Source organism: Entelurus aequoreus, linkage group LG03 (assembly GCF_033978785.1).
Source record: "Entelurus aequoreus isolate RoL-2023_Sb linkage group LG03, RoL_Eaeq_v1.1, whole genome shotgun sequence".
Taxonomy (NCBI): Eukaryota; Metazoa; Chordata; class Actinopteri; order Syngnathiformes; family Syngnathidae; genus Entelurus; species Entelurus aequoreus.
The window spans coordinates 14,983,675-15,009,004 of NC_084733.1; the positions used below are offsets into that span (position 1 = coordinate 14,983,675).

At 39.6% G+C, this 25,330-nt stretch overlaps 1 protein-coding gene across 1 annotated transcript in view; it reads right to left on the reverse strand.

Annotated features, from left to right (window-relative positions):
* Nucleotides 1-25,330, reverse strand: part of LOC133646203 (SLIT and NTRK-like protein 3) — a 128,095-nt gene that overhangs the window by 52,347 nt on the left and 50,418 nt on the right. Inside the window, exon 6 of the mRNA XM_062041340.1 lies at nucleotides 2,035-2,254. Coding sequence (XP_061897324.1) covers nucleotides 2,035-2,254 — 220 coding nt within the window. The remainder of the gene's footprint in view (nucleotides 1-2,034; nucleotides 2,255-25,330) is intronic.

Here is a 25,330-nt window from a genome sequence, read left to right on the forward strand (position 1 = left end):
ACTAAAAACAGTCACTTTTGCCTCTTTGAGCTGTAATTTGACCCCCTTAACATGCTTCAAAACTCACAAAACTGGACACACACATCAGGACTGTAAATTGCGATCTAATAAAAAACCCAACCCAAAAACTCAAAATTGCGCTCTAGCGCCCCCTAAGAAGAAAACACAGACACAACTGCTCCTAGGAAGAAAACTCAGACAAAACTGCCTGTAACTTCCAGTAGGAATGTCTTAGAGACATGAAACAAAAACCTCTATATAGGTCTCACTTAGACCTACATTTCATATATTGACAACCCCCAGCAAAAATCAACAGGAAGTTTGCAATTCCCCCTTCAAAACAAAAGTTTTGTAAAAACCGGTCACCTTTTTTCAAACATTATCTCCTCTGAGCGTGTTTGTCGTGTCGGCTTCAAATTAACACAGGAGAGAGATTGAACCCTTCTGATTAAAAGTTGACGAAATAGTTTTAATTACTGCTCCGGTTTGGGGACCACAATGTCCCTTTGGGACAGAGGACCCTATTGAAATCGTAAAGTTTTATTATTATTATACCGGCCGCCTCTTTGAGCTGTAATTTGACTCCCTTAACGTGCTTCAAAACTCACCATATTTGACACAAACATCAGGACTGGCAAAAATTGCCATCTAATAAAATTTTAAAAAAGCCAAAACTCAAAATTGCGCTCTAGCGCCTCCTAGGAAAAAACACAGACAAAACTGCTTTCAACTTCCGGTAGGAATGTCGTAGAGACATAAAAGAAATACCTCTATGTAGGTCTGACTTAGACCTAGATTTCATACATTAACATCCTTCAGCAAAAATCAACAGGAAGTTGGCAATTCCCCCTTTAGAACAAAAGTTTACTAAAAACAGTCACTTTTGCCTCTTTGAGCTGTAATTTGACCCCCTTAACATGCTTCAAAACTCACCAAACTGGACACACACATCAGGACTGTAAATTGCGATCTAATAAAAAACCCAACCCAAAAACTCAAAATTGCGCTCTAGCGCCCCCTAAGAAGAAAACACAGACATAACTGCTCCTAGGAAGAAAACTCAGACAAAACTGCCTGTAACTTCCAGTAGGAATGTCTTAGAGACATGAAACAAAAACCTCTATATAGGTCTCACTTAGAACTACATTTCATATATTGACAACCCCCAGCAAAAATCAACAGGAAGTTTGCAATTCCCCCTTCAAAACAAAAGTTTTGTAAAAACCGGTCACCTTTTTTCAAACATTATCTCCTCTGAGTGTGTTTGTCGTGTCGGCTTCAAACTAGCACAGGAGAGAGATTGAACCCTTCTGATTAAAAGTTGACGAAAGAGTTTTAATTACTGCTCCGGTTTGGATTTTATGTGCCGTCAAAGTCGGTCCCGTCCATCGCTGTTTGCAGTTTTAATTTTGATGAGTGTTTCTCAGCTGTTAGTAAATGTTGCAGTTTATAAATAAAGGTTTATAAAAAAATAAAATAAAATAAAATAAAATGTATGCATGCGCATAGCATAGATCCAACAAATCGATGACTAAATTAATCGCCAACTATTTTTATAATCGATTTTAATCGATTTAATCGATTAGTTGTTGCAGCCCTACTCTTATGTTAACATTAATAAACATGCCAACGGTTAGGAGCAGGCCCATAATTAGGCGCTATACTGATTCCAACTAGTTTCCGCCTCATTCCAGACACCTTGTTATTCCTTTTTTTTAATATTTTAATCATTATCAGCGCCATCGGATGCCAAGACATCAGTGCCTGGGGGGGAGGGGCGAGGTTTTAAATATGGAAATAGCTACATCCAAGAGTCGGGCTTGTTTTGTGTATTTCACGGAGCTGTGAAAAACACGACGTGTTGTTGGCATCGCATTAGTCTTTTTAATCTCCTCTTTCTGACACGCGGGGTAAATATACTTATGCGCGTTGGTGCCGTCTTTTTGTAAACAAACAGTGGTGATCCGGCGCGGCCCGCCTGCCGCCGTCACTCAAAATAAGGCCCCCCCCTCCAGTACGGGCGAAACAACCGACCTGCACCAAGCCGGTGAGGTGCTCCAGCACGCCGTCCGCCGGAAGCCGCAGCAGGTGGTTGTTCCTCAGGTTGAGGCGAGCCAGGTTGACCCCGGAGAAGACCCCCGGCGGGAGGCTCCGCAGGAGGTTGGCGTTGAGGAAGAGCAGCTGGAGGGACGGCATGGAGTCCAGGGTGCCGCGCTCCATCTCCCGGATCTCGTTGTACTCGAAGTAAAGGTACCTGAAAAGCGCAGGAGGAGAACGTCACGTCATTTGTTGTCATCGCGGTTTCCCCAAAAATGACGTCCGTAAGTGGGTCGTTTAGTAACAGCAGCGGCAGGTAAATTGCCACTCTTGCCTCCCAGCATTATAATTACACAAATGGATATTTATGTAAATCAGTCATACAGGAATTTGTTTTTCATTGCCTTTTTTGTTCCCGGCTGATTAGTGGATAGGTATCACGATACGGCTCCGTGTGAGGAGTGATGAATCTTTTAGCTGGCTTATTAATAATACAAATCGGTGCGTAGAATAAATCGAGACACTTTTTTTTTTTTTTTTTTTCCTCGCACGCCAGCCTTGTGGAATTCCATGGCTGAAATGAGGTCTGGCCTAAATTAATTAGCGCTGGCTCGTGTTAGGAGTTTGGTTTTTTTTAATTCAAGGTCCAGACTTGGGATGTCGGCGTGCTGAAGTGTGACCAAACTGACCAACTCAACCAAGTTACCTTGCAGCACACGTTTGCAGAGCGCTTCTGTCATATAGACGATCTTTGACTGGCGTTTTTGCAGTCGGTTCTGAAAAACAGCATCGTTTTTGCAGTTGGTTTCTGAAAATAGCAGAGAACTTCTCCTATATAGAGGATCTTTGGTGTTTTTTCAACAGTTGGTTAAAAACAGCAGAATACTTCTGTCATGTACAGAATCTTTGAGTAAAGTTGTTGCTGTTGTTTCTGTAAAAAACAGCAAAGTGCTGTTGTCATAGAGAGGATCTTTGACTAACATTTTTGCAGTTGGTTCTGTAAAAACAGCAAAGTGCTGTTGTCGTATAGAGGATCTTTGACAAGCATTTTTGCGATGGTTCTCAAAAACTGCAGCATGCTCTTGACATAGACTTTTTGCAGATGGTTCTGTAAAAACAGCAGAGTGCTGTTGTCAGAGAGGATCTTTGACTAGTATTTTTGCAGTTGTTTCTGTAAAAACAGCAGAGTGCTGTTGTCATAGAGAGGATCTTTGACTAGTATTTTTGCAGTTGGTTCTGGAGAAATAGCATTTTTGCAGTTTGTTCTGTAAAAACAGCAGAGTGCTGTTGTCATAGAGAGGATCTTTGACTAGCATTTTTGCAGTTGGTTCTGGAGAAATAGCATTTTTGCAGTTGGTTCTGTGAACATAGCAAAGTGCTGTTGTCATATAGAGGATCTTTGACTACCATTTTTGCGATGGTTCCCAAAAACTACAGCATGCTCTTGACATAGACTTTTTACGTGCATTTTTGCAGATGGTTCTGTAAAAACAGCAGAGTGCTGTTGTCAGAGAGGATCTTTGACTAGTATTTTTGCAGTTGGTTCTAGAGAAATAGCATTTTTGCAGTTGGTTCTGTAAAAACAGCAGAGTGCTGTTGTCATAGAGAGGATCTTTGACTAGCATTTTTGCAGTTGGTTCTGGAGAAATAGCATTTTTACAGTTGGTTCTGTAAACATAGCAAAGTGCTGTTGTCATATAGAGGATCTTTGACTAGCATTTTTGCGATGGTTCCCAAAAACTACAGCATGCTCTTGACATAGACTTTTTACGTGCATTTTTGCAGTTGGTTCTGTAAAAACAGCAGAGTGCTGTTGTCATAGACAGGATCTTTGACTAGCATTTTTGCAGTTGTTTCTGTAAAAACAGCAGAGTGCTGTTGTCATAGAGAGGATCTCTGACTAGCATTTTTGCAGTTGGTTCTAGAGAAATAGCATTTTTACAGTTGGTTCTGTAAACATAGCAAAGTGCTGTTGTCATATAGAGGATCTTTGACTAGCATTTTTGCGATGGTTCCCAAAAACTACAGCATGCTCTTGACATAGACTTTTTACGTGCATTTTTGCAGTTGGTTCTGTAAAAACAGCAGAGTGCTGTTGTCATAGAGAGGATCTTTGACTAGTATTTTTGCAGTTGGTTCTAGAGAAATAGCATTTTTGCAGTTTGTTCTGTAAAAACAGCACAGTGCTGTTGTCATAGAGAGGATCTTTGACTAGCATTTTTGCAGTTGGTTCTGGAGAAATTGCATTTTTACAGTTGGTTCTGTAAAAACAGCAGAGTGCTGTTGTCATAGAGAGGATCTTTGACTAGTATTTTTGCAGTTGGTTCTGGAGAAATAGCATTTTTGCAGTTTGTTCTGTAAAAACAGCAGAGTGCTGTTGTCATAGAGAGGATCTTTGACTAGCATTTTTGCAGTTGGTTCTGGAGAAATTGCATTTTTACAGTTGGTTCTGTAAAAACAGGAGAGTGCTGTTGTCATAGAGAGGATCTTTGACTAGTATTTTTGCAGTTGGTTCTAGAGAAATAGCATTTTTGCAGTTTGTTCTGTAAAAACAGCAGAGTGCTGTTGTCATAGAGAGGATCTTTGACTAGCATTTTTGCAGTTGGTTCTGGAGAAATAGCATTTTTACAGTTGGTTCTGTAAACATAGCAAAGTGCTGTTGTCATATAGAGGATCTTTGACTAGCATTTTTGCAGTTGGTTCTGGAGAAATAGCATTTTTACAGTTGGTTCTGTAAACATAGCAAAGTGCTGTTGTCATATAGAGGATCTTTGACTACCATTTTTGCGATGGTTCCCAAAAACTACAGCATGCTCTTGACATAGACTTTTTACGTGCATTTTTGCAGTTGGTTCTGTAAAAACAGCAGAGTGCTGTTGTCATAGAGAGGATCTTTGACTAGTATTTTTGCAGTTGGTTCTAGAGAAATAGCATTTTTGCAGTTTGTTCTGTAAAAACAGCAGAGTGCTGTTGTCATAGAGAGGATCTTTGACTTACATTTTTGCAGTTGGTTCTAGAGAAATAGCATTTTTGCAGTTGGTTCTGTAAAAACAGCAGAGTGCTGTTGTCATAGAGAGGATCTTTGACTAGCATTTTTGCAGTTGGTTCTGGAGAAATAGCATTTTCACAGTTGGTTCTGTAAACATAGCAAAGTGCTGTTGTCATATAGAGGATCTTTGACTAGCATTTTTGCGATGGTTCCCAAAAACTACAGCATGCTCTTGACATAGACTTTTTACGTGCATTTTTGCAGTTTGTTCTGTAAGAACAGCAAAGTGTTGTTGTCATAGAGAGGATCCACGACTAACATTTTTGCAGTTGGTTCTGTGAAAATAGCAGAGTGCTGTTGTCATAGAGAGGATCTTTGACTTACATTTTTGCAGTTGGTTCTAGAGAAATAGCATTTTTACAGTTGGTTCTAGAGAAATAGCATTTTTGCAGTTGGTTCTGTAAAAACAGCAGATTGCTGTTGTCATAGAGAGGATCTTTGACTAGCATTTTTGCAGTTGGTTCTGGAGAAATAGCATTTTTACAGTTGGTTCTGTAAACATAGCAAAGTGCTGTTGTCATATAGAGGATCTTTGACTAGCATTTTTGCGATGGTTCCCAAAAACTACAGCATGCTCTTGACATAGACTTTTTACGTGCATTTTTGCAGTTGGTTCTGTAAAAACAGCAGAGTGCTGTTGTCATAGAGAGGATCTTTGACTAGCATTTTTGCAGTTGGTTCTGGAGAAATTGCATTTTTACAGTTGGTTCTGTAAAAACAGCAGAGTGCTGTTGTCATAGAGAGGATATTTGTCTAGTATTTTTGCAGTTGGTTCTAGAGAAATAGCATTTTTGCAGTTGGTTCTGTAAAAACAGCAAAGTGCTGTTGTCATATAGAGGATCTTTGACTAGCATTTTTGCGATGGTTCTCAAAAACTGCAGCATGCTCTTGACATAGACTTTTTGCAGATGGTTCTGTAAAAACAGCAGAGTGCTGTTGTCAGAGAGGATCTTTGACTAGTATTTTTGCAGTTGGTTCTAGAGAAATAGCATTTTTGCAGTTGGTTCTGTAAATACAGCAGAGTGCTGTTGTCATAGAGAGGATCTTTGACTAGCATTTTTGCAGTTGTTTCTGTAAAAACAACAGAGTGCTGTTGTCATAGAGAGGATCTTTGACTAGCATTTTTGCAGTTGGTTCTGGAGAAATAGCATTTTTACAGTTGGTTCTGTAAACATAGCAAAGTGCTGTTGTCATATAGAGGATCTTTGACTACCATTTTTGCGATGGTTCCCAAAAACTACAGCATGCTCTTGACATAGACTTTTTACGTGCATTTTTACAGTTGGTTCTGTAAAAACAGCAGAGTGCTGTTGTCATAGAGAGGATCTTTGACAAGCATTTTTGCAGTGGTTCTAGAGAAATAGCATTTTTGCAGTTGGTTCTGTAAAAACAGCAGAGTGCTGTTGTCATAGACAGGATCTTTGACTAGCATTTTTGCAGTTGGTTCTGTAAAAACAGCAGAGTGCTGTTGTCATAGACAGGATCTTTGACTAGCATTTTTGCAGTTGGTTCTGGAGAAAAAACATTTTTGCAGTTGGTTCTGTAAAAATAGCAAAGTGCTGTTGTCATATAGAGGATCTTTGACTAGCATTTTTGCGATGGTTCTCAAAAACTGCAGCATGCTCTTGACATAGACTTTTTACATGCATTTTTGCAGTTGGTTCTGTAAAAACAGCAGAGTGCTGTTGTCAGAGAGAGGATCTTTGACTAGTATTTTTGCAGTTGGTTCTAGAGAAATAGCATTTTTGCAGTTTGTTCTGTAAAAACAGCAGAGTGCTGTTGTCATAGGGAGGATCTTTGACTAGCATTTTTGCAGTTGGTTCTGGAGAAATTGCATTTTTACAGTTGGTTCTGTAAAAACAGCAGAGTGCTGTTGTCATAGAGAAGATCTTTGACTAGTATTTTTGCAGTTGGTTCTAGAGAAATAGCATTTTTGCAGTTGGTTCTGTAAAAACAGCAGAGTGCTGTTGTCATAGAGAGGATCTTTGACTAGTATTTTTGCAGTTGGTTCTAGAGAAATAGCATTTTTGCAGTTTGTTCTGTAAAAACAGCACAGTGCTGTTGTCATAGAGAGGATCTTTGACTAGCATTTTTGCAGTTGGTTCTGGAGAAATTGCATTTTTACAGTTGGTTCTGTAAAAACAGGAGAGTGCTGTTGTCATAGAGAGGATCTTTGACTAGTATTTTTGCAGTTGGTTCTAGAGAAATAGCATTTTTGCAGTTTGTTCTGTAAAAACAGCAGAGTGCTGTTGTCATAGAGAGGATCTTTGACTAGCATTTTTGCAGTTGGTTCTGGAGAAATAGCATTTTTACAGTTGGTTCTGTAAACATAGCAAAGTGCTGTTGTCATATAGAGGATCTTTGACTAGCATTTTTGCAGTTGGTTCTGGAGAAATAGCATTTTTACAGTTGGTTCTGTAAACATAGCAAAGTGCTGTTGTCATATAGAGGATCTTTGACTACCATTTTTGCGATGGTTCCCAAAAACTACAGCATGCTCTTGACATAGACTTTTTACGTGCATTTTTGCAGTTGGTTCTGTAAAAACAGCAGAGTGCTGTTGTCATAGAGAGGATCTTTGACTAGTATTTTTGCAGTTGGTTCTAGAGAAATAGCATTTTTGCAGTTTGTTATGTAAAAACAGCAGAGTGCTGTTGTCATAGAGAGGATCTTTGACTAGCATTTTTGCAGTTGGTTCTGGAGAAATAGCATTTTTGCAGTTGGTTCTGTGAAAATAGCAGAGTGCTGTTGTCATAGAGAGGATCTTTGACTAGCATTTTTGCAGTTGGTTCTGGAGAAATAGCATTTTTACAGTTGGTTCTGTAAACATAGCAAAGTGCTGTTGTCATATAGAGGATCTTTGACTAGCATTTTTGCGATGGTTCCCAAAAACTACAGCATGCTCTTGACATAGACTTTTTACGTGCATTTTTGCAGTTTGTTCTGTAAGAACAGCAAAGTGTTGTTGTCATAGAGAGGATCCATGAGGATCTTTGACTTACATTTTTGCAGTTGGTTCTAGAGAAATAGCATTTTTACAGTTGGTTCTGTGAAAATAGCAGAGTGCTGTTGTCATAGAGAGGATCTTTGACTTACATTTTTGCAGTTGGTTCTGAAAAACAGCAGAGTGCTCTTGACATAGACTTTTTACATGCGTTTTTGCAGTTGGTTCCTAAAAACGTTGGTTAAAAACAGTTGGTTAAAAACAGCAGAATACTTCTGTCATGTAGAGAATCTTTGAGTGAAGTTGTTGCTGTTGTTTCTGTAAAAACAGCAGAGCGCTGTTGTCATAGAGAGGATCTTTGACTAGCATTTTTGCAGTTGGTTCTGGAGAAATAGCAAAGTGTGTTGTCATAGAGAGGACCTTTGACTAACATTTTTGCGGTTGGTTCTGTAAAAATAGCAAAGTGCTGTTGTCATATAGAGCAGTGGTTCTCAACCTTTTTCCAGTGATGTACCCCCTGTGAACATTTTTTTAACTCATGTACCCCCTAATCAGAGCAAAGCATTATTGGTTAAAAAAAAGAGACAAAGAAGTAAAATGCAGCACTATGTCATCAGTTTCTGATTTATTACATTGTATAACAGTGCAAAATATTGCTCATTTGTAGTGGTCTTTCTTGAACTATTTGGAAAAAAATATATAAAAATAACTAAAAACTTGTTGAAAAATAAACAAGTGATTCAATTAAAATAAAGATTTCTACACATAGAAGTAATCATCAACTTAAAGTGCCCTCTTTGGGGATTGTAATAGAGATCCATCTGGATTCATGAACTTAAAGGCCTACTGAAATGATATTTTCTTATTTAAACGGGGATAGCAGATCCATTCTGTGTGTCATACTTGATCATTTCGCGATATTGCCATATTTTTGCTGAAAGGATTTAGTAGAGAACATCGACGATAAAGTTCGCAACTTTTGGTCGCTGATAAAAAAGCCTTGCCTGTAGTGGAAGTAGCGTGACATCACAGGTTGTGGAGCTCCTCACATCTGCACATTGTTTACAATCATGGCCACCAGCAGCGAGAGCGATTCGGACCGAGAAAGCGACGATTACCCCATTAATTTGAGCGAGGATGAAAGATTTGTGGATGAGGAACGTGAGAGTGAAGGATTAGAGGGCAGTGGAAGCGATTCAGATAGGGAAGATGCTGTGAGAGGCGGGTGGGACTTGATATTCAGCTGGGAATGACTAAAACAGTAAATAAACACAAGACATATATATACTCCATTAGCCACAACACAACCAGGCTTATATTTAATATGCCACAAATTAATCCCGCATAACAAACACCTCCCCTCTCCCGTCCATATAACCCGCCAATACAAATCAAACACCCGCACAACACACTCAATCCCACAGCCCAAAGTACCGTTCACCTCCGCAAAGTTCATATAGCACATATATTTGCCCAAAGTTACGCACGTGACATGCACATAGCGGCACGCACGTACGGGCAAGCGATCAAATGTTTGGAAGCCACAGCTGCGTACTCACGGTAACGCGTATCCAACTCAAAGTCCTCCTGGTAAGATTCTCTGTTTTCCCAGTTCCCCACAGGCCAATGGTAAAGCTTGACTGTCATATTTCAGGAATGTAAACAATGAAACACCGGCTACGTGTTTGTGTTGCTGCAGCCGGCCGCTAATACACCGCTTCCCACCTACAGCTTTCTTCTTTGCGGTCTTCATTGTTCTTTAAACAAATTGCAAAAGATTCACCAACACAGATGTCCAGAATACTGTGGAATTTTGCGATGAAAACAGACGACTTAATAGCTGGCCACAATGGTGTCCCAAAATGTCCGCTACAATCCGTGACGTCACGGGCAAACGTCATCATACCGAGACGTTTTCAGCAGGATATTTCGCGGGAAATTTTAAATTGCACTTTACTAATCTAACCCGGCCGTATTGGCATGTGTTGCAATGTTAAGATTTCATCATTGATGTATAAACTACGGTGGCTTATTTTGCAAAAGTACTCAAATAAAAAAAAGCCCATGCGGAGACATTTTCTTTGTTTGGGTACTTGATACCACGGAACGATACGTAGGCGAACGCATTACCATGATACCGTGCCGCAGTTTTCGAGTTCTTTGGGATACGGGCTGTCTCTCAGCTAATGATATCGCTTTAGGTTGTGAGCAAAGGTGCTCAATCAAAAACATGCACGAGCGAAAACATTTAGCTAGTCTGTGTCATACTGAAGCAGAATGAGTCGATAACACCAAGGACGTTAAAATAGTATCTAAAAGGCAGACATTTATCCATGAAAATATGGAGAAGCTGCCGATGGTGTGTTTGACGGAGAAGCAGCTGAAAGGAGGTCCACGCTCTAAAGTAAATGCTATATATTATTATAACATTACTAACAACTACTGCAGTACAGTGTTTCCCATAAACTGCCAAGATACCTGTGGTGGTGGGTGCGTGGTTATGGGCGTGGTCACCATGACATCATCGAGTAATTTGCATAATTTACTACAATTGTATGATTTTCTCTAAAAAGGCTAAAAAAATGTATACTTACTAATTAATAACAGTTTTGTTTTAAACGTCCATCCATCCATTTTACAATATAATTACAACACTTTATGTACATATTTATATACAGATTTGAACAATAAGTTATTCACTGAAATATATTTATTAATTGTGGTTCTTACAAAAAATATATCTTATAAAATATAAAAGCTAAAATGTCTCTTAAAGCTCTGCCCCTTTAATTAGTGCATACTAAATAATTTAACTTTAGCCTACTACTACAACCATATTATTTACCAGCAACATAAAGTGAAACAGAGGCAGAGGTGTCCTGCCGCAGTCAGTAACAAATAAACAGAAAACAGTAGTGGTCAAATACAAATAAGGCAACAAGAGAAGTATCCTACACTTCTCTTTTGTAAAATAAATCTGAACAGCCTATATGGGCATCTACATCAACTATATGATTTGCCTGAGAAGCTGGACAGGACAACAACAAAAACAAAAAACAAAAACAAAAAATGTTTTTTTATTTGTGGCGGACGTAATTCTTTCGTGGTGGGCCGCCACAAATAAATGAATGTGTGGGAAACACTGCAGTTGTTAGTAGCACAGCTGTTTGGTTTGTTATTATACAATATTTACCCAATTTACCCACCAAATTTTGGAAAAAATAAATAAATATTTTACATATATCAGCCACGCAGTTACACTATATTGCCAAAAGTATTTGGCCACCTGCCTTGACTCACATATGAACTTGCAGTGCCGTCCAATGGAATTGTCCAAATTGTTTTGGTATCCTGAAACATTCAAAGTTCCTTTCACTGGAACTAAGGGGCCAAGCCCCACTCCTGAAAAACCAACCCCACACCATAATTCCTCCTCCACCAAATTTCAAACTCGGCAAAATGCAGTCCGAAATATAGCGTTCTCCCGGCAACCTCCAAACCCAGACTGGTCCATCAGATTGCCAGATGGAAAAGTGTGACTCATGAAGTGAATTATATTTTGAAGTGAATTATATTTTATATAGCGCTTTTCTCTAGTGACTCAAAGCGCTTTACATAGTGAAACCCAATATCTAAGTTACATTTAAACCAGTGTGGGTGACACTGGGAGCAGGTGGGTAAAGTGTCTTGCTCAAAGACACAACGGCAGTGACTAGGATGGCGAAAGCGGGAATCGAACCTGGAACCCTCAAGTTGCTGGCACGGCCGCTCTACCAACCGAGCTATACCGCCCCGGTAGTACAGAGAAGGTGTCTCCACTGCTCTAGAGTCCAGTGCTTTACACCACTGCATCCTACTCTTTGCATTGGACTTGGTGATGTATGGCTTAGATGCGGCTGCTCGGCCATGGAAACCCATTCCATGAAGCTCTCTGCGTACTGTACGTGGGCTAATTGGAAAGTCACATGAAGTTTGGAGCTCTGTAGCAACTGACCGTGCAGAAAGTCTTTGCACTATGCTGACCCTCTCTGTCAGTTTACGTGGCCTACCACTTGGTGGCTGAGTTGCTGTTGTTCCCAAACTTCACTTTTCTTATCATAAAGTTAACTTTGGAATATTTAGGAGCAAGGAAATTTCCCGACTGGATTTGTTGCGCAGGTGGTATCCTATGACAGTTCCACGCTGGAAATCACTGAGAGCGGCCCATTGTTTCACAAATGTTTGTAGAAACAGTCTCCATGCCTAAGTGCTTGATTTGATACACCGGGCCAAGTGATTGGGACACCTGATTCTCATCATTTGGATGGGTGGCCAAGTACTTTTGGCAATATAGTGTATATACCTGTACGAAAGATTTTGTAAATGTTTCGAAGTCGTCGTCATGGACCCTGCTAGCTGCGGAAGCTAACTGTCTAATCAGCTAAACAGACTCAATATCTCCACGGTGACGTTTTGGTGAATTAATGAAACTGAAACAATACAAAAAGAATAATAATACGAACACAGGCACTTGTGTTCGTGTTAGCATATTTGCTAATACTTAATTACGTTACAATAGCACGTATAAATATGGATATAAACACTACTATAGACATCATACATGGGACAGCTCAGTAAGTATTAATTGTTTTAGTTATATTGTAGAACTTACAAACAGCAGAAACGCTATGGACTGTTATACGTCTGCTTCAAAGAGCGAAACAGAAAGTACATTTTTAACAAGCTTGTTCAAAAGCAAGTTTAGCGCTTCCGCACAAACAATAACACACCTTTTCAGTGTCACTGTCGGTGTAATATGAAAACTATTTGTTGAATACAAAAACATGATGGCCATTAGCGAAGAAAAAAAATCCATAAATTAGCCGCACCATTCAAAGCGTTGGAAAACAGTGACGGCTTATAGTCTAGAACGGGGGTCGGCAACCCGCAGCTCTAGAGCCGCATGCGGCTCTTTAGCGCCGCCCTAGTGGCTCTCTGGAGATTTTTCAAAAATGTATGAAGAATGGAAAAAGATGAGGGGAAAAAAATCTATTTTTTTGTTTTAGTATGGTTTCTGTAGGAGGACAAACATGACACAAACCTCCCTAATTGTTATAAATCGCACTGTTTATATTAAACATGCTTCACTGATTCGAGTATTTGGCGAGCACCGTTTTGTCCTACTAATTTTGGCGGTCCTTGAACTCACCGTATGGTTTGTTTGCATGTATAACTTTCTCCGACTTTCTAGGACGTGTTTTATGCCACTTCTTTTTCTGTCTCATTTTGTCCACCACACTTTTAGCGTTGTACATGAGTGCACAAAGGTGAGTTTTGTTGATGTTATTGACTTGTGTGGAGTGCTAATCAGACATATTTGGTCACTGCATGACTGCAAGCTAATCGATGCTAACATGCTATTTAGGCTAGCGATATGTACATATTGCATCATTATGCCTCATTTGTAGGTTTTTTTGAGGTCATTTAGTTTCCTTTAAGTCCTCTTAATTAAATTTATATCTCATGACACATGTAATATGGCATTTAATTTTTTGCGGCTCCGGACAGATTTGTTTTTGTATTTTTGATCCAATATGGCTCTTTCAACATTTTGGGTTGCCGACCCCTGGTCTAGAAAAACAGTGGTTATTTGTAGCACATTCTTTTGTATTTGTTTGTATTAGAGATGTCCGATAATGGCTTTTTTGCCGATATCCGATATTCCGATATTGTCCAACTCTTAATTACCGATTCCGATATCAACCGAGACCGATATATACAGTCGTGGAATTAACACTTTATTATGCCTAATTTTGTTGTGATGCGCCGCTGGATGCATTAAACAATGTAACAAGTTTTTCCAAAATAAATCAACTCAAGTTACGGGAAAAAAATTCCAAAAAAAAACACTGCCATATTTATTATTGAAGTCACAAAGTGCTTTTTTTTTTTTAACATGCCTCAAAACAGCAACTTGGAATTTGGGACATGCTCTCCCTGAGAGAGCATGAGGAAGGTTGAGGTGGGCGGGGTTGGGCGGGGTTGAGGTAGGGGGGGCCAGCGGGGGGTGTATATTGTAGCGTCCCGGAAGAGTTAGTGCTGCAAGGGGTTCTGGGTATTTGTTCTGTTGTGTTTATGTTGTGTTACGGTGCAGATGTTCTCCCGAAATGTGTTTGTCATTCTTGTTTGGTGTGGGTTCACAGTGTGGCACATATTTGTAACAGTGTTAAAGTTGTTTATACGTCAACCCTTTAGTGTGACCTGTATGGCTGTTGACCAATTATGCCTTGCATTCACTTGTGTGTGTGAAAAGCCGTAGATATTATGTGACTGGGCCGGCACGCAAAGGCAGTGCCTTTAAGGTTTATTGGCGCTCTGTACTTCTCCCTACGTCCGTGTACCACTCTGTATAGCGGCGTTTTAAAAAAGTCATACATTTTACTTTTTGAAACCGATATCGACAATTTCCGATATTACATTTTAAAGCATTTATCGGCCGTTAATATCGGCAGCCCGATGTTATCGGACATCTCTAGTTTGTATACAATATTTTATAAAAGGTAGTTTTTCTGTTTAAAAGGGATGTGACATGTTATAATTGTGACATTTTTTGGGGGGGGGAGGGGGGCACCAAATAATTGATTCCAACTCATTTCAATAGCTGTTTCGCAATACGCGTTTTCCAAGGCACAGTACCAATTAAACTTGTATCCCGAGCAGGGTTGTACGGTATACCGGTACTAGTATAGTATCGCGGTACTAATGAATCAAAAATGGTACCATATTTTTTTTTTTTTTTACAGGAGCGTCGTCATCACGCTGTCACATCTGTGGTTTTACAAGCAGACGAGCATGTTCAGCAGCGCACAATCACGGAGTACTTACAAGCAGACACAGTGTGTAGACAAAAAAGGGAGAACGGACGCATTTTGGCTTAGAATCTAAAGATAAAGGTGAAGTTATAACACTGAAACGCCCTCAGGAAGAGGTGCTTTAAGACATGGTTAGCTAGCTAGCGGCTAATGTCCATCCGCAATCGGCAGTGTGTTAGCTACTTCTAAATCACTAATCCTCGTCTCCATGGCGACAAATAAAGTACGTTTCTTAGTAGTATCATCCCTGCAGGACGAGGAATAGCTAAAGATGCTTCACTACACACCGTAGCTCACAGGTGTCACAATGTAAACAAACACCTAACATCCACTGTAATGATACCAAGTAGAAGAGCGTATCTAGTCGATACTACTATGATCTTTTTTCTTTAAAAAAAAAAAATCATATTATATTCATAAACTCAGGAAATATGTCTTTGGACACATGAGAACTTATATTATGACCAATGTATGATCCTGTAACTACTTGGTATCAGATCGATACCTAAATGTGTGGTATCATCCAAAACTAATGTAAAGTATCAAACAACAGAATAATAAGTGATTATTACATTTGAACAGAAGTGTAGATAGAACATGTTAAAAGAGAAAGTAAGCAGATATTAACAGGAAATGAACAAGTAGATTAATAATTCATTTTCTACCACTTGTCCTTAATAATTTTGACAAAATAACAGAATGATAAATGACACAATATGTTACTGCACATGTCAGCAGCTAAATTAGGAGCCTTTGTTTGTTTACTTACTAATAAAAGACAAGTTGCCTTGTATGTTCACTATTTTATTTAAGGGCAAACTTGCAATAAGAAACATATGTTTAATGTACCCTAAGATTTTTTGTTAAAATAAAACCAATAATGACATTTTTGTGGTCCCCTTTATTTAGAAAAGTATCGAAAAGTATCAAAATACATTTTGGTACCGGTACCAAAATATTGGTATCGAGACAACAACCCTTATCCCGAGGTACTACTGTATTTTGTTATTTGCAATGTTCAATAACCAAGACAGTGTACGAATACCGACAACTGTACATATTTTTGAGTGTCTGGAATGGACGTACTGAATTTAAAGGGGAACTGCACTTCGCCTATCGTTCACAATTGTTATGAGAATCAAGAACACACATGTCTTTTTTATTTTTATTTTTTATTTTTAAAGATGATGAAAACGCTTGAAAAATGGGGCTAATGGGAGTCACTGTTGTAGCGTTCAAAGCTCTCTAAAACAACTTAGAAATCCTCCATCAACGTTTTGTATACACACTGCAAGTCTATATATAATGTCTATATATAATGTAGTAACACACACGTTCAAAACTATATATAATATGTACAAAATGTTCCATATTTTGGTCAATTTAATCAATGCTGGGACTGACTTCTTCCGCACATAGATTTCCGTTTCCATGGCAGCGCAATTCCGACTTCTGGCTACAAATGTGTGTTCCTACAAACAACAAAAACGACTATTTTTTGGCAAAAGAGGATTTTACAACCTTATCTTTTTGAAGCTGAATATACAGAGGATGAGCGACTGCTTCCAGAAGCGAGCACTAAGGAAGAGTGAGACGTCAGAGCAGATGGAAGTGGAGAGAGTGAGGTAAAAGCCACTCAAAGTTGCTAAACATGGAATTTTAACCTCTTAAGGCCCAAGCTGTTTGTTTACATGCTTTTTTGTATTTCTCTTTGCTAGTTGGGCTTATTGGACCCTAATTAGAATAAAAAATAAAAATCATATTTTGATAAGATGTACTTAGTCCATAAGTACACAAACGTGTACTTCATATGTAGTGACATGCATTTTAATTTTTACACTTTTTTTTCCAAATTCCATTGTATTTTATACTCTTCTGACACCACTAGATGGCAGTATAAGTGTCCATATGTCGTCATAAGACCCCAATTCAGTAGTGTACACAATTTTGGAAATAAGAGCTAAAAGGTGCTGTCCACGCATGTGGCCACTAAGGCCTTTAGAGGTTTTAGGCCATGCTATTATAACATAAATGAAGTGCCTACCCAAATAAACTGGGAAAAAATATTTATCTGGACCAAAGAGACAATTGTCCATCGAGTGAGTCACTTTATTATTGACAATGATACACGCAGCACGCCATGCGTTTTATTACAACTACATTACATATGCTGATTGGCTAGCTGTGTACAAACAAAACCAACCTTACAGATACTGTATTATGATTGTTCAAGTCTTTCAGTCAGTACAAATTGGTGTCCTATCACAGTGTTGTGCATCACAAACTCAAACGCGTTTCATGCTGACGTAGAAGCTAGCTTATCACTTGCCGTAGTTAGCTTTTACGGCTAATACCGAAGCACGCCGATGTGCTACTACCTCAGTGTTCGCTCTTACAATAACAATGTTGCTACAGTTTGGTTACTATACAGGTTACGGAACGTAAATAAAGTACTGGTGACGGTTTTTGAATGCTTTTTTAAAGTGATTTAGTGGTGTAATTGATTTCTCCCATTAGCTGCATTGCTAGCCACCTCGAATAAGACGATTTTTACATGTTAGAATGCAAAAAAACAACAACTTTTGTCTTCTTGTCTCTCATAATGATTGTGAACGATAGGCAACATTTGCAGTTCCCCTTTAAAGGCCTACTGAAATGAAATGTTTTTATTTAAACGGGGATAGCAGATCCATTCTATGTGTCATACTTGATCATTTCACGATATTGCCATATTTTTGCTGAAAGGATTTAGTAGAGAAAATCGACGATAAAGTTCGCAACTTTTGCTCGCTGATTAAAAAAAAGCCTTGCCTGTACCGGAAGTAGCGTTACGTCACAGGAGCTAGTATTCCTCACAATTTTCCTTTGTTTACAATGGAGCGAGAGAGATTCGGACCGAGAAAGTGACGATTACCCCATTAATTTGAGCGAGGATGAAAGATTCGTAAATGAGGAACGTTACAGTGAAGGACTTGAGAGGCAGTGATGGACGTATCTTTTTTCGCTCTGACCGTAACTTAGGTACAAGCTGGCTCATTGGATTCCACACTCTCTCCTTTTTCTATTGTGTATCACGGATTTGTATTTTAAACCACCTCGGATACTATATCCTCTTGAAAATGAGAGTCGAGCACGCGAAATGGACATTTAAAGTGACTTTTATCTCCAAGACAATACATTGGTGACACACTTAGCTACTGAGCTAACGTGATAGCATCGTTCTCAAATGAAGATAGAAACAAAATAAATTAACCCCTGACTGGAAGGATAGACAGAAGAGCAAAAATACTATTAGACCATGTACATGTAACTACACGGTTAAAAATTCTCAGCCTGGCAAGGCTTAACAATGCTTTTGCTAACGACGCTAAGGCTAATTTAGCAACTTAGCAACCGGACCTCACAGAACTATGTACTCTCTCCTTTTTCTATTGTGTATCACGGATTTGTATTTTAAACCACCTCGGATACTATATCCTCTTGAAAATGAGAGTTGAGCACGCGAAATGGACATTTAAATTGACTTTTATCTCCAAGACAATACATCGGTGACACACTTAGCTACTGAGCTAACGTGATAGCATCGTTCTCAAATTAAGATAGAAACAAAATAAATAAACCCCTGACTGGAAGGATAAACAGAAGAGCAAAAATACTATTAAACCATGTACATGTAACTACACGGTTAAAAATTCTCAGCCTGGTAAGGCTTAACAATGCTGTTGCTAACGACGCTAAGGCTAATTTAGCAACTTAGCAACCGGACCTCACAGAACTATGTACTCTCTCCTTTTTCTATTGTGTATCACGGATTTGTATTTTAAACCACCTCGGATACTATATCCTCTTGAAAATGAGAGTCGAGCACGCGAAATGGACATTTAAAGTGACTTTTATCTCCAAGACAATACATTGGTGACACACTTAGCTACTGAGCTAACGTGATAGCATCGTTCTCAAATGAAGATAGAAACAAAATAAATAAACCCCTGACTGGAAGGATAGACAGAAGAGCAAAAATACTATTAAACCATGTACATGTAACTACACGGTTAAAACTTCTCAGCATGGTAAGGCTTAACAATGCTGTTGCTAACGATGCTAAGGCTAATTTAGCAACTTAGCAACCGGACCTCACAGAACTATGTACTCTCTCCTTTTTCTATTGTGTGTCACGGATTTGTATTTTAAACCACCTCGGATACTATATCCTCTTGAAAATGAGAGTCGATCACGCGAAATGGACATTTAAATTGACTTTTATCTCCAAGACAATACAACGGTGACACACTTAGCTACTGAGCTAACGTGATAGCATCATTCTCAAATGAAGATAGAAACAAAATAAATAAACCCCTGACTGGAAGGATAGACAGAAGAGCAAAAATACTATTAAACCATGTACATGTAACTACACGGTTAAAAATTCTCAGCCTGGTAAGGCTTAACAATGCTGTTGCTAACGACGCTAAGGCTAATTTAGCAACTTAGCAACCGGACCTCACAGAACTATGATAAAACATTAGCGCTCAACCTACGCCAGCCAGCCCTCATCTGCCCATCAACAGCCGTGCTCACCTGCGTTCTAGCGATCAACGGCACAACGAAGGACTTCATCCGTGGGTTTGGCGGCAAGCATCGGCTAGGCGTCTTCTATCAGGGTAAGTAGTCCTTGTTGTGTTGCTGTAAGTATTGTACTTAGCCGCTAAGACACCGATCGATCCCACCTACAACGTTCTTCTTTGCAGCCTCCATTGTTCATTAAACAAATTGCAAAAGATTCACCAACACAGATGTCCAGAATACTGTGGAATTTTGTCGAAGAAAACAGAGCTTTGTGTATTGTGTCCAATAGGGCCCAAACACTTCCGTGCATTTTGTGACGTCACGCGCATAAATCATATCCAAAGGAGTTTTTCAACCGGAAGTGTGGCGGGAATTTTAAAATTGCACTTTATAAGTTAACCCGGCCGTATTGGCATGTGTTTCAATGTTAAGATTTCATCATTGATATATAAACTATCAGACTGCGTGGTCGGTAGTAGTGGCTTTCAGTAGGCCTTTAAGAGGTTAAGATCATTATGTAAACAATGTATTCAGTTTTTGTCCAATTCAGTCGTCTTCTGACCTTTTCGAAGCAACAACCGAGGAACCACATTGTTTGCGCTCCTTCATCAAGCCCTTCCTTCGTTATACTCCGCATATTAACATGCCAGAAGCTTTTAGTGCAAACGTCCGTGTCACCTGAGCGTCATGTGAGAGTGGCTCATTTGAATAAAACTGGAAAAAAACGGTATTTATAATAAGCCTTTTTTCCACAAGGCGGGCAACATCTGGACACATTATCGCTGGTGTCCGCGTTCATGCCCACAGCGGTTGTCACTCAAAGCGGACTCGGCAAAAGCTTGTCATCAAATGAAAGCCCTGGATCCTGCAAACACACCTTTCCTTTCAATCAAACTTCAGTCAAATGCTAATCGCCACGCACTACGGCGGCGTTAAAGCGGAATACATTTCCCTGTGCTCGCTTACACACCCTCCTAAGATGGTTGTTGGGGTTCGGGAGCAAATTGGAGAGTACATTGACTAATATAATTCATCCATCCATTTCCTACCGCTTGTCCTTTTTGGGGGCGCTGGAGCCTACCCTAGCTGCATGTACACCCTGGACAATATCAGTATATAAAAATCTCCTTCTCACCCCGGTGGGGTGGTATCTGTCAAGCTCGGGTCGTCTACCAGAGCCCTGGGAGTTTGAGGGTTCTGCGCAGTATCTTGGCAGTTCCTAGGACTGAGCTCTTCTGGGCTGAGGCTTCAGATGTTGTTCCTGGGATCTGATAGTATATATTTGATAGTATATATCTGTAACATGAATCAATTTAGGTGGACCCCGACTTAAACAAGTTGAAAAACGTATTCGGGTGTTACCATTTAGTGGTCAATTGTACGGAATATGTACTTCACTGTGCAACCTACTAATAAAAGTCTCAATCAATCAATCAATGTTGGAGCCACCCTCCCAGTTTGGGGGTTACTGCTCCGAGCGCCCCCACTACCACGGGGACCACGCTAGCCTTGACCTTCCACATCCGTTCCAGGTGCTCTTTCAACCCTCGGTACTTCTCAAGTTTCTCGTGTTCCTTCCTCCTGATGTTGGCGTCAGCTGGGGATTGCCACATCTATCACTACCACCCTTTTCTGCTCTTTGTCCACTGCCACTATGTCTGGTTGGTTAGCCAGAAGCTGTTTGTCAATCTGGAAGCTAAAGTCCCAGAGAACCTTGGCCCTGTTGTTCTCAGCCGCCTTCTGTGGTATGGCCCATTGGGATTTGGGTACTTCTATTCCATACTGGTTGCAGATGTTCCTGTAAACTATCCCAATCACGTGGTTGTGCCTCTCCATTGGTTGACTACAAATATAAACAAGTACTTAAATTGTATGTGCTAGGCTCATAAATAATAGTGCCGTAGTGAATAGAGCAAAAGCAAAAGGAGGAAGTGAACATGAGTAAGTAAATTTACAGTGACAGCGGTGGGAAAAATGATCGATTCTCCGATAGATCACCATTAGAACGTGGGCGATTTATGAACCGATGGACTTATGTCCAAATATCGATTATTTACGTACAGTACAGGCCAAAACAATGGACCCACCTTCTCCTCATTCAATGCGTTTGCTTTATTTTCATGACTATTTACATTGTACATTGTCACTGAAAGCATCAAAACTATAAGTGAGTTGTGGAGTTATGTACTTAACAAAAAAAAGGTGAAATAACTGAAAACATGTTTTATATTCTAGTTTCTTCAAAATAGCCACCAGTTTACTCTGATTACTGCTTTGCACACTCTTGGCATTCTCTCAATGAGCTTCAAGAGGTAGTCACCGGAAATGGTTTTCACTTCACAGGTGTGCCTTATCAGGGTTGATTAGTGGAATGTCATGCTTTATCAATGGGGTTTGGACCATCAGTCCGGTTGTGAATGAAAGGGTGAGTCAATCAAATTTGGCCTGTAGTTAACCTGTAATTAATCAAGACTAAGCGCAGATAAAGGTTGTTTACCTTTTAGACAGATCACTTTCAAGCTTTTAATACTATCAACATGGAACAGGACAATTTGTTAGTTTTATGCAAATGTGTGTTTATTAAACGTAATGCCTTTTTATTCGGCTCAACACGAACTGGATACGCACGATCACACAAACTGTCATGTCTGTGTTGATCATGTTTTTGTTTGGCCATGTTTTCCTTGGTTTTTGGACACTTTGTAGTTCTTGTCTTAACTCCCTTGCTTTGTCACCATCGTAACCATTAGTTTCACCTGGTTCACATCCTTATGTCACACACCTGTCTCACGTTTTCACATTTTGAGTCACGCACCTGTTTTCACTAATCATGTCACTAGTATTTAAGCCCATTGTTGCCAGGCAGTCGGCCTGGCGACATCACTCTTGACTCACCCTCTACGCACCCTCATGCTTATGATCCATGCTGCTCTTTTTTCATGCTTCTTCTCGTTCCAAGTAAGTTTTATTTATTCAGGCCATAGTTGTGCAAGTTTTGTTTTATGTCCATAGTTCTGCCTTTGTGCTAGTGTTTTATTTTCTCAACGAGCTTCAAGCACACTGTGAAGTGAAAACCATTTCAGGTGACTACCTCTTGAAGCTCATCAGGAGAATGCCAAGAGTGTGCAAAACAGTAATCAGAGCAAAGGGTGGCTATTTTGAAGAAACGAGAATATAAAACATGTTTTCAGTTATTTCATCTTTTTTTTGTTAAGTACATAACTCCACGTGTGTTCATTCATAGTTTTGATGCATTCAGTGACAATCTACTATGTAAATAGTCATGAAAATAAAGAAAACACATTGAATGAGAAGGTGTGTCCAAACTTTTGGCCTGTACTGTATGTTGAATAAAGTAATACAGACGGTTTGAAAATGTGGCATGAATGCTAATGTTCTTCAAAAGTCAGTTCTAGCTCAGCAGGCACAAGACATTGAAACAAAGTTGAATAATTGTTGAGTTAGGTCCTGACTATCAAAAAGTTGTAGTACCACTTTGGTAAGCTATGAAGCCGCACCGTTTGATGGATTGTCGGCGCATTAAACATACGAGTATTATTATAGTGTGTGTATAAGGTAAGACATACCGTATTTTTTGGACTATAAATCGCAGTTTTTTTCATAGTTCGACTTATACTCAGGAGCGACTTATGTGTGAAATTACTAACACATTACCGTAAAATATCAAATAATATTATTTAGCTCATTCACGTAAGAGACTAGACGTATAAGATTTCATGGGATTTAGCGATTAGGAGTGACAGATTGTTTGGTAAACGTATAGCATGTTCTATACGTTATAGTTATTTGAATGACTCTTACCATAATATGTTACGTTAACACACCAGGCACGTTCTCAGTTGGTTATTTATGCCTCATATAACGTACACTTATTCAGCCTGTTGTTCACTATTCTTTCTTTATTTTGAATTGCCTTTCAAATGTCTATTCTTGGTGTTGGGTTTTATCAAATAAATTTCCCCAAAAATGCGACTTATACTCCAGTGCGACTTATGTATGTTTTTTTCCTTCTTTATTATGCATTTTCGGCCGGTGCGACTTATACTCCGGAGCGACTTATAGTCCGAAAAATACGGTATGTAAGATTTGTGCTCATATTGTGTAGGGTTAGTATCGGTATCGGCCAATACTCAACTCCGATATCGGTATTGTATCGGATTTGGAAAAAGTTGAACAATGACTTAAAAAGAACTACACTGATTAATTGTGCAAATGTTGAAGTTTATTTTTGTTTTGTTTTTTACCCAAAAAGCTCGCCATGGATCCTAACGTAGTCATCGCCAAGATGGACGCCACAGCCAACGACGTGCCGTCACCTTACGAAGTCTCTGGGTGAGTCGGGACAAGATTTTGCTGTTTGTTCGTCTTCTTTTTGCAATTGAAAGTGAAGGTCTAAAAAGCCTTTTTTTTTCTTTCCTCCACCCAAATTCCCCACAATCTACTACTAATGTTTTTTTCCTTCTTTATTATGCATTTTCGGCCGGTGCGACTTATACTCCGGAGCGACTTATACTCTGAAAAATACGGTATTATCTGGCGTTTTGTTTCGCAATATTATGCAAAAGCAACTTTTCTTACCTTCTGGTACCTGCTGATCTGTATTTGGGATCTGCATAAAGCCTAAAAAATTGCGCGCGTCCGCCTTTGTAGTACGTGCCGACACCGTAGTCGATAAGCTTCTTTTTGTTATGGGACATTCATCCTCCGCTGTTGCCATTTCTAATATAAAATAGTGTAAAGTTCTTACTTATATCTGTCAGTAAACTCGCCATTAAAGCGCTAAAACATACCGGTGTAGTGAGTTTACATTATTCACCCAAGGAACTTTAGTTATTTGAGGGTTCCGGTGGGACGGTTTTTCACGGGACACATTTGTTGTTTCCGGATGAGGAGATTCTGCTACGTTATTGATTGAAGTACAGTCTGAATGCCATTAAAACAGTTAGCTCCATCTTTTGACACTTCTTCCACCCCCGTCCTTGCACGCTACACCGCTACAACAAAGATGACGGGGAGAAGACGCTGCCAAAGGTGAGCCACGTAAATAAGACCGCCCACAAAACGGCACATCCTGAAGCGACTGTCAGAAAGTGGCTTGAATTTGATCTGTAAAACATCATCTATGCAACATTTTGACCAAAGAACCACCATTACATGTTATGTAGACCACAAGGAAGTATTTTACATATAGAAAAAATAAATAATAATATGACTCCTTTAATGCGCCCTATAATCCGGTGCGCCTTATATATGACAAAAGATCAAAAATAGACCATTCGGCAGTGCGCCTTATAATCCGGTGCGCCCTATGGTCCGGAAAATACGGTAAATGACCTGAGTGAAGCCTCTTTTCAGTCATCCACAATCTTTGTTTCGGTATGAGCGGGCGGTCCTCGTCTCGCGAGCCGGCACTCACTAGTGGGAAGCGCTGCTAAGTAACAAAAGTTAGGAGGAAAAAAAGATGATTACAAAGCCAAATGTCCCCGTGTGGGAATATTTCATCTTCAAAATGTATGAGCAACATGAGCCCCTTCAGCACAAAGGAACGAGCAAGTATCTTGTGATGGCACTGACGACAACAAAAAAAGACAACAAAACTACCCGACCCAGTTTTTCCAATTTGGGAAAAAAAATGCACTTCATTGTGTTCAATATTTCATACCAAAGACTATAAAAATGGGACCCATTACCTCCCTGCTTGGCACTCTGCATCAAGGGTTGGAATTGGGGGTTAAATCACCAAAATGATTCCCGAGCGTGAGCTGCTGCTCACTGCTCCCCTCACCTCCCAGGGGGTGGAACAAGGGGATGGGTCAAATCCAGAGGGTAAATTCACCACACCTAGTGTGTGTGTGTGACAAT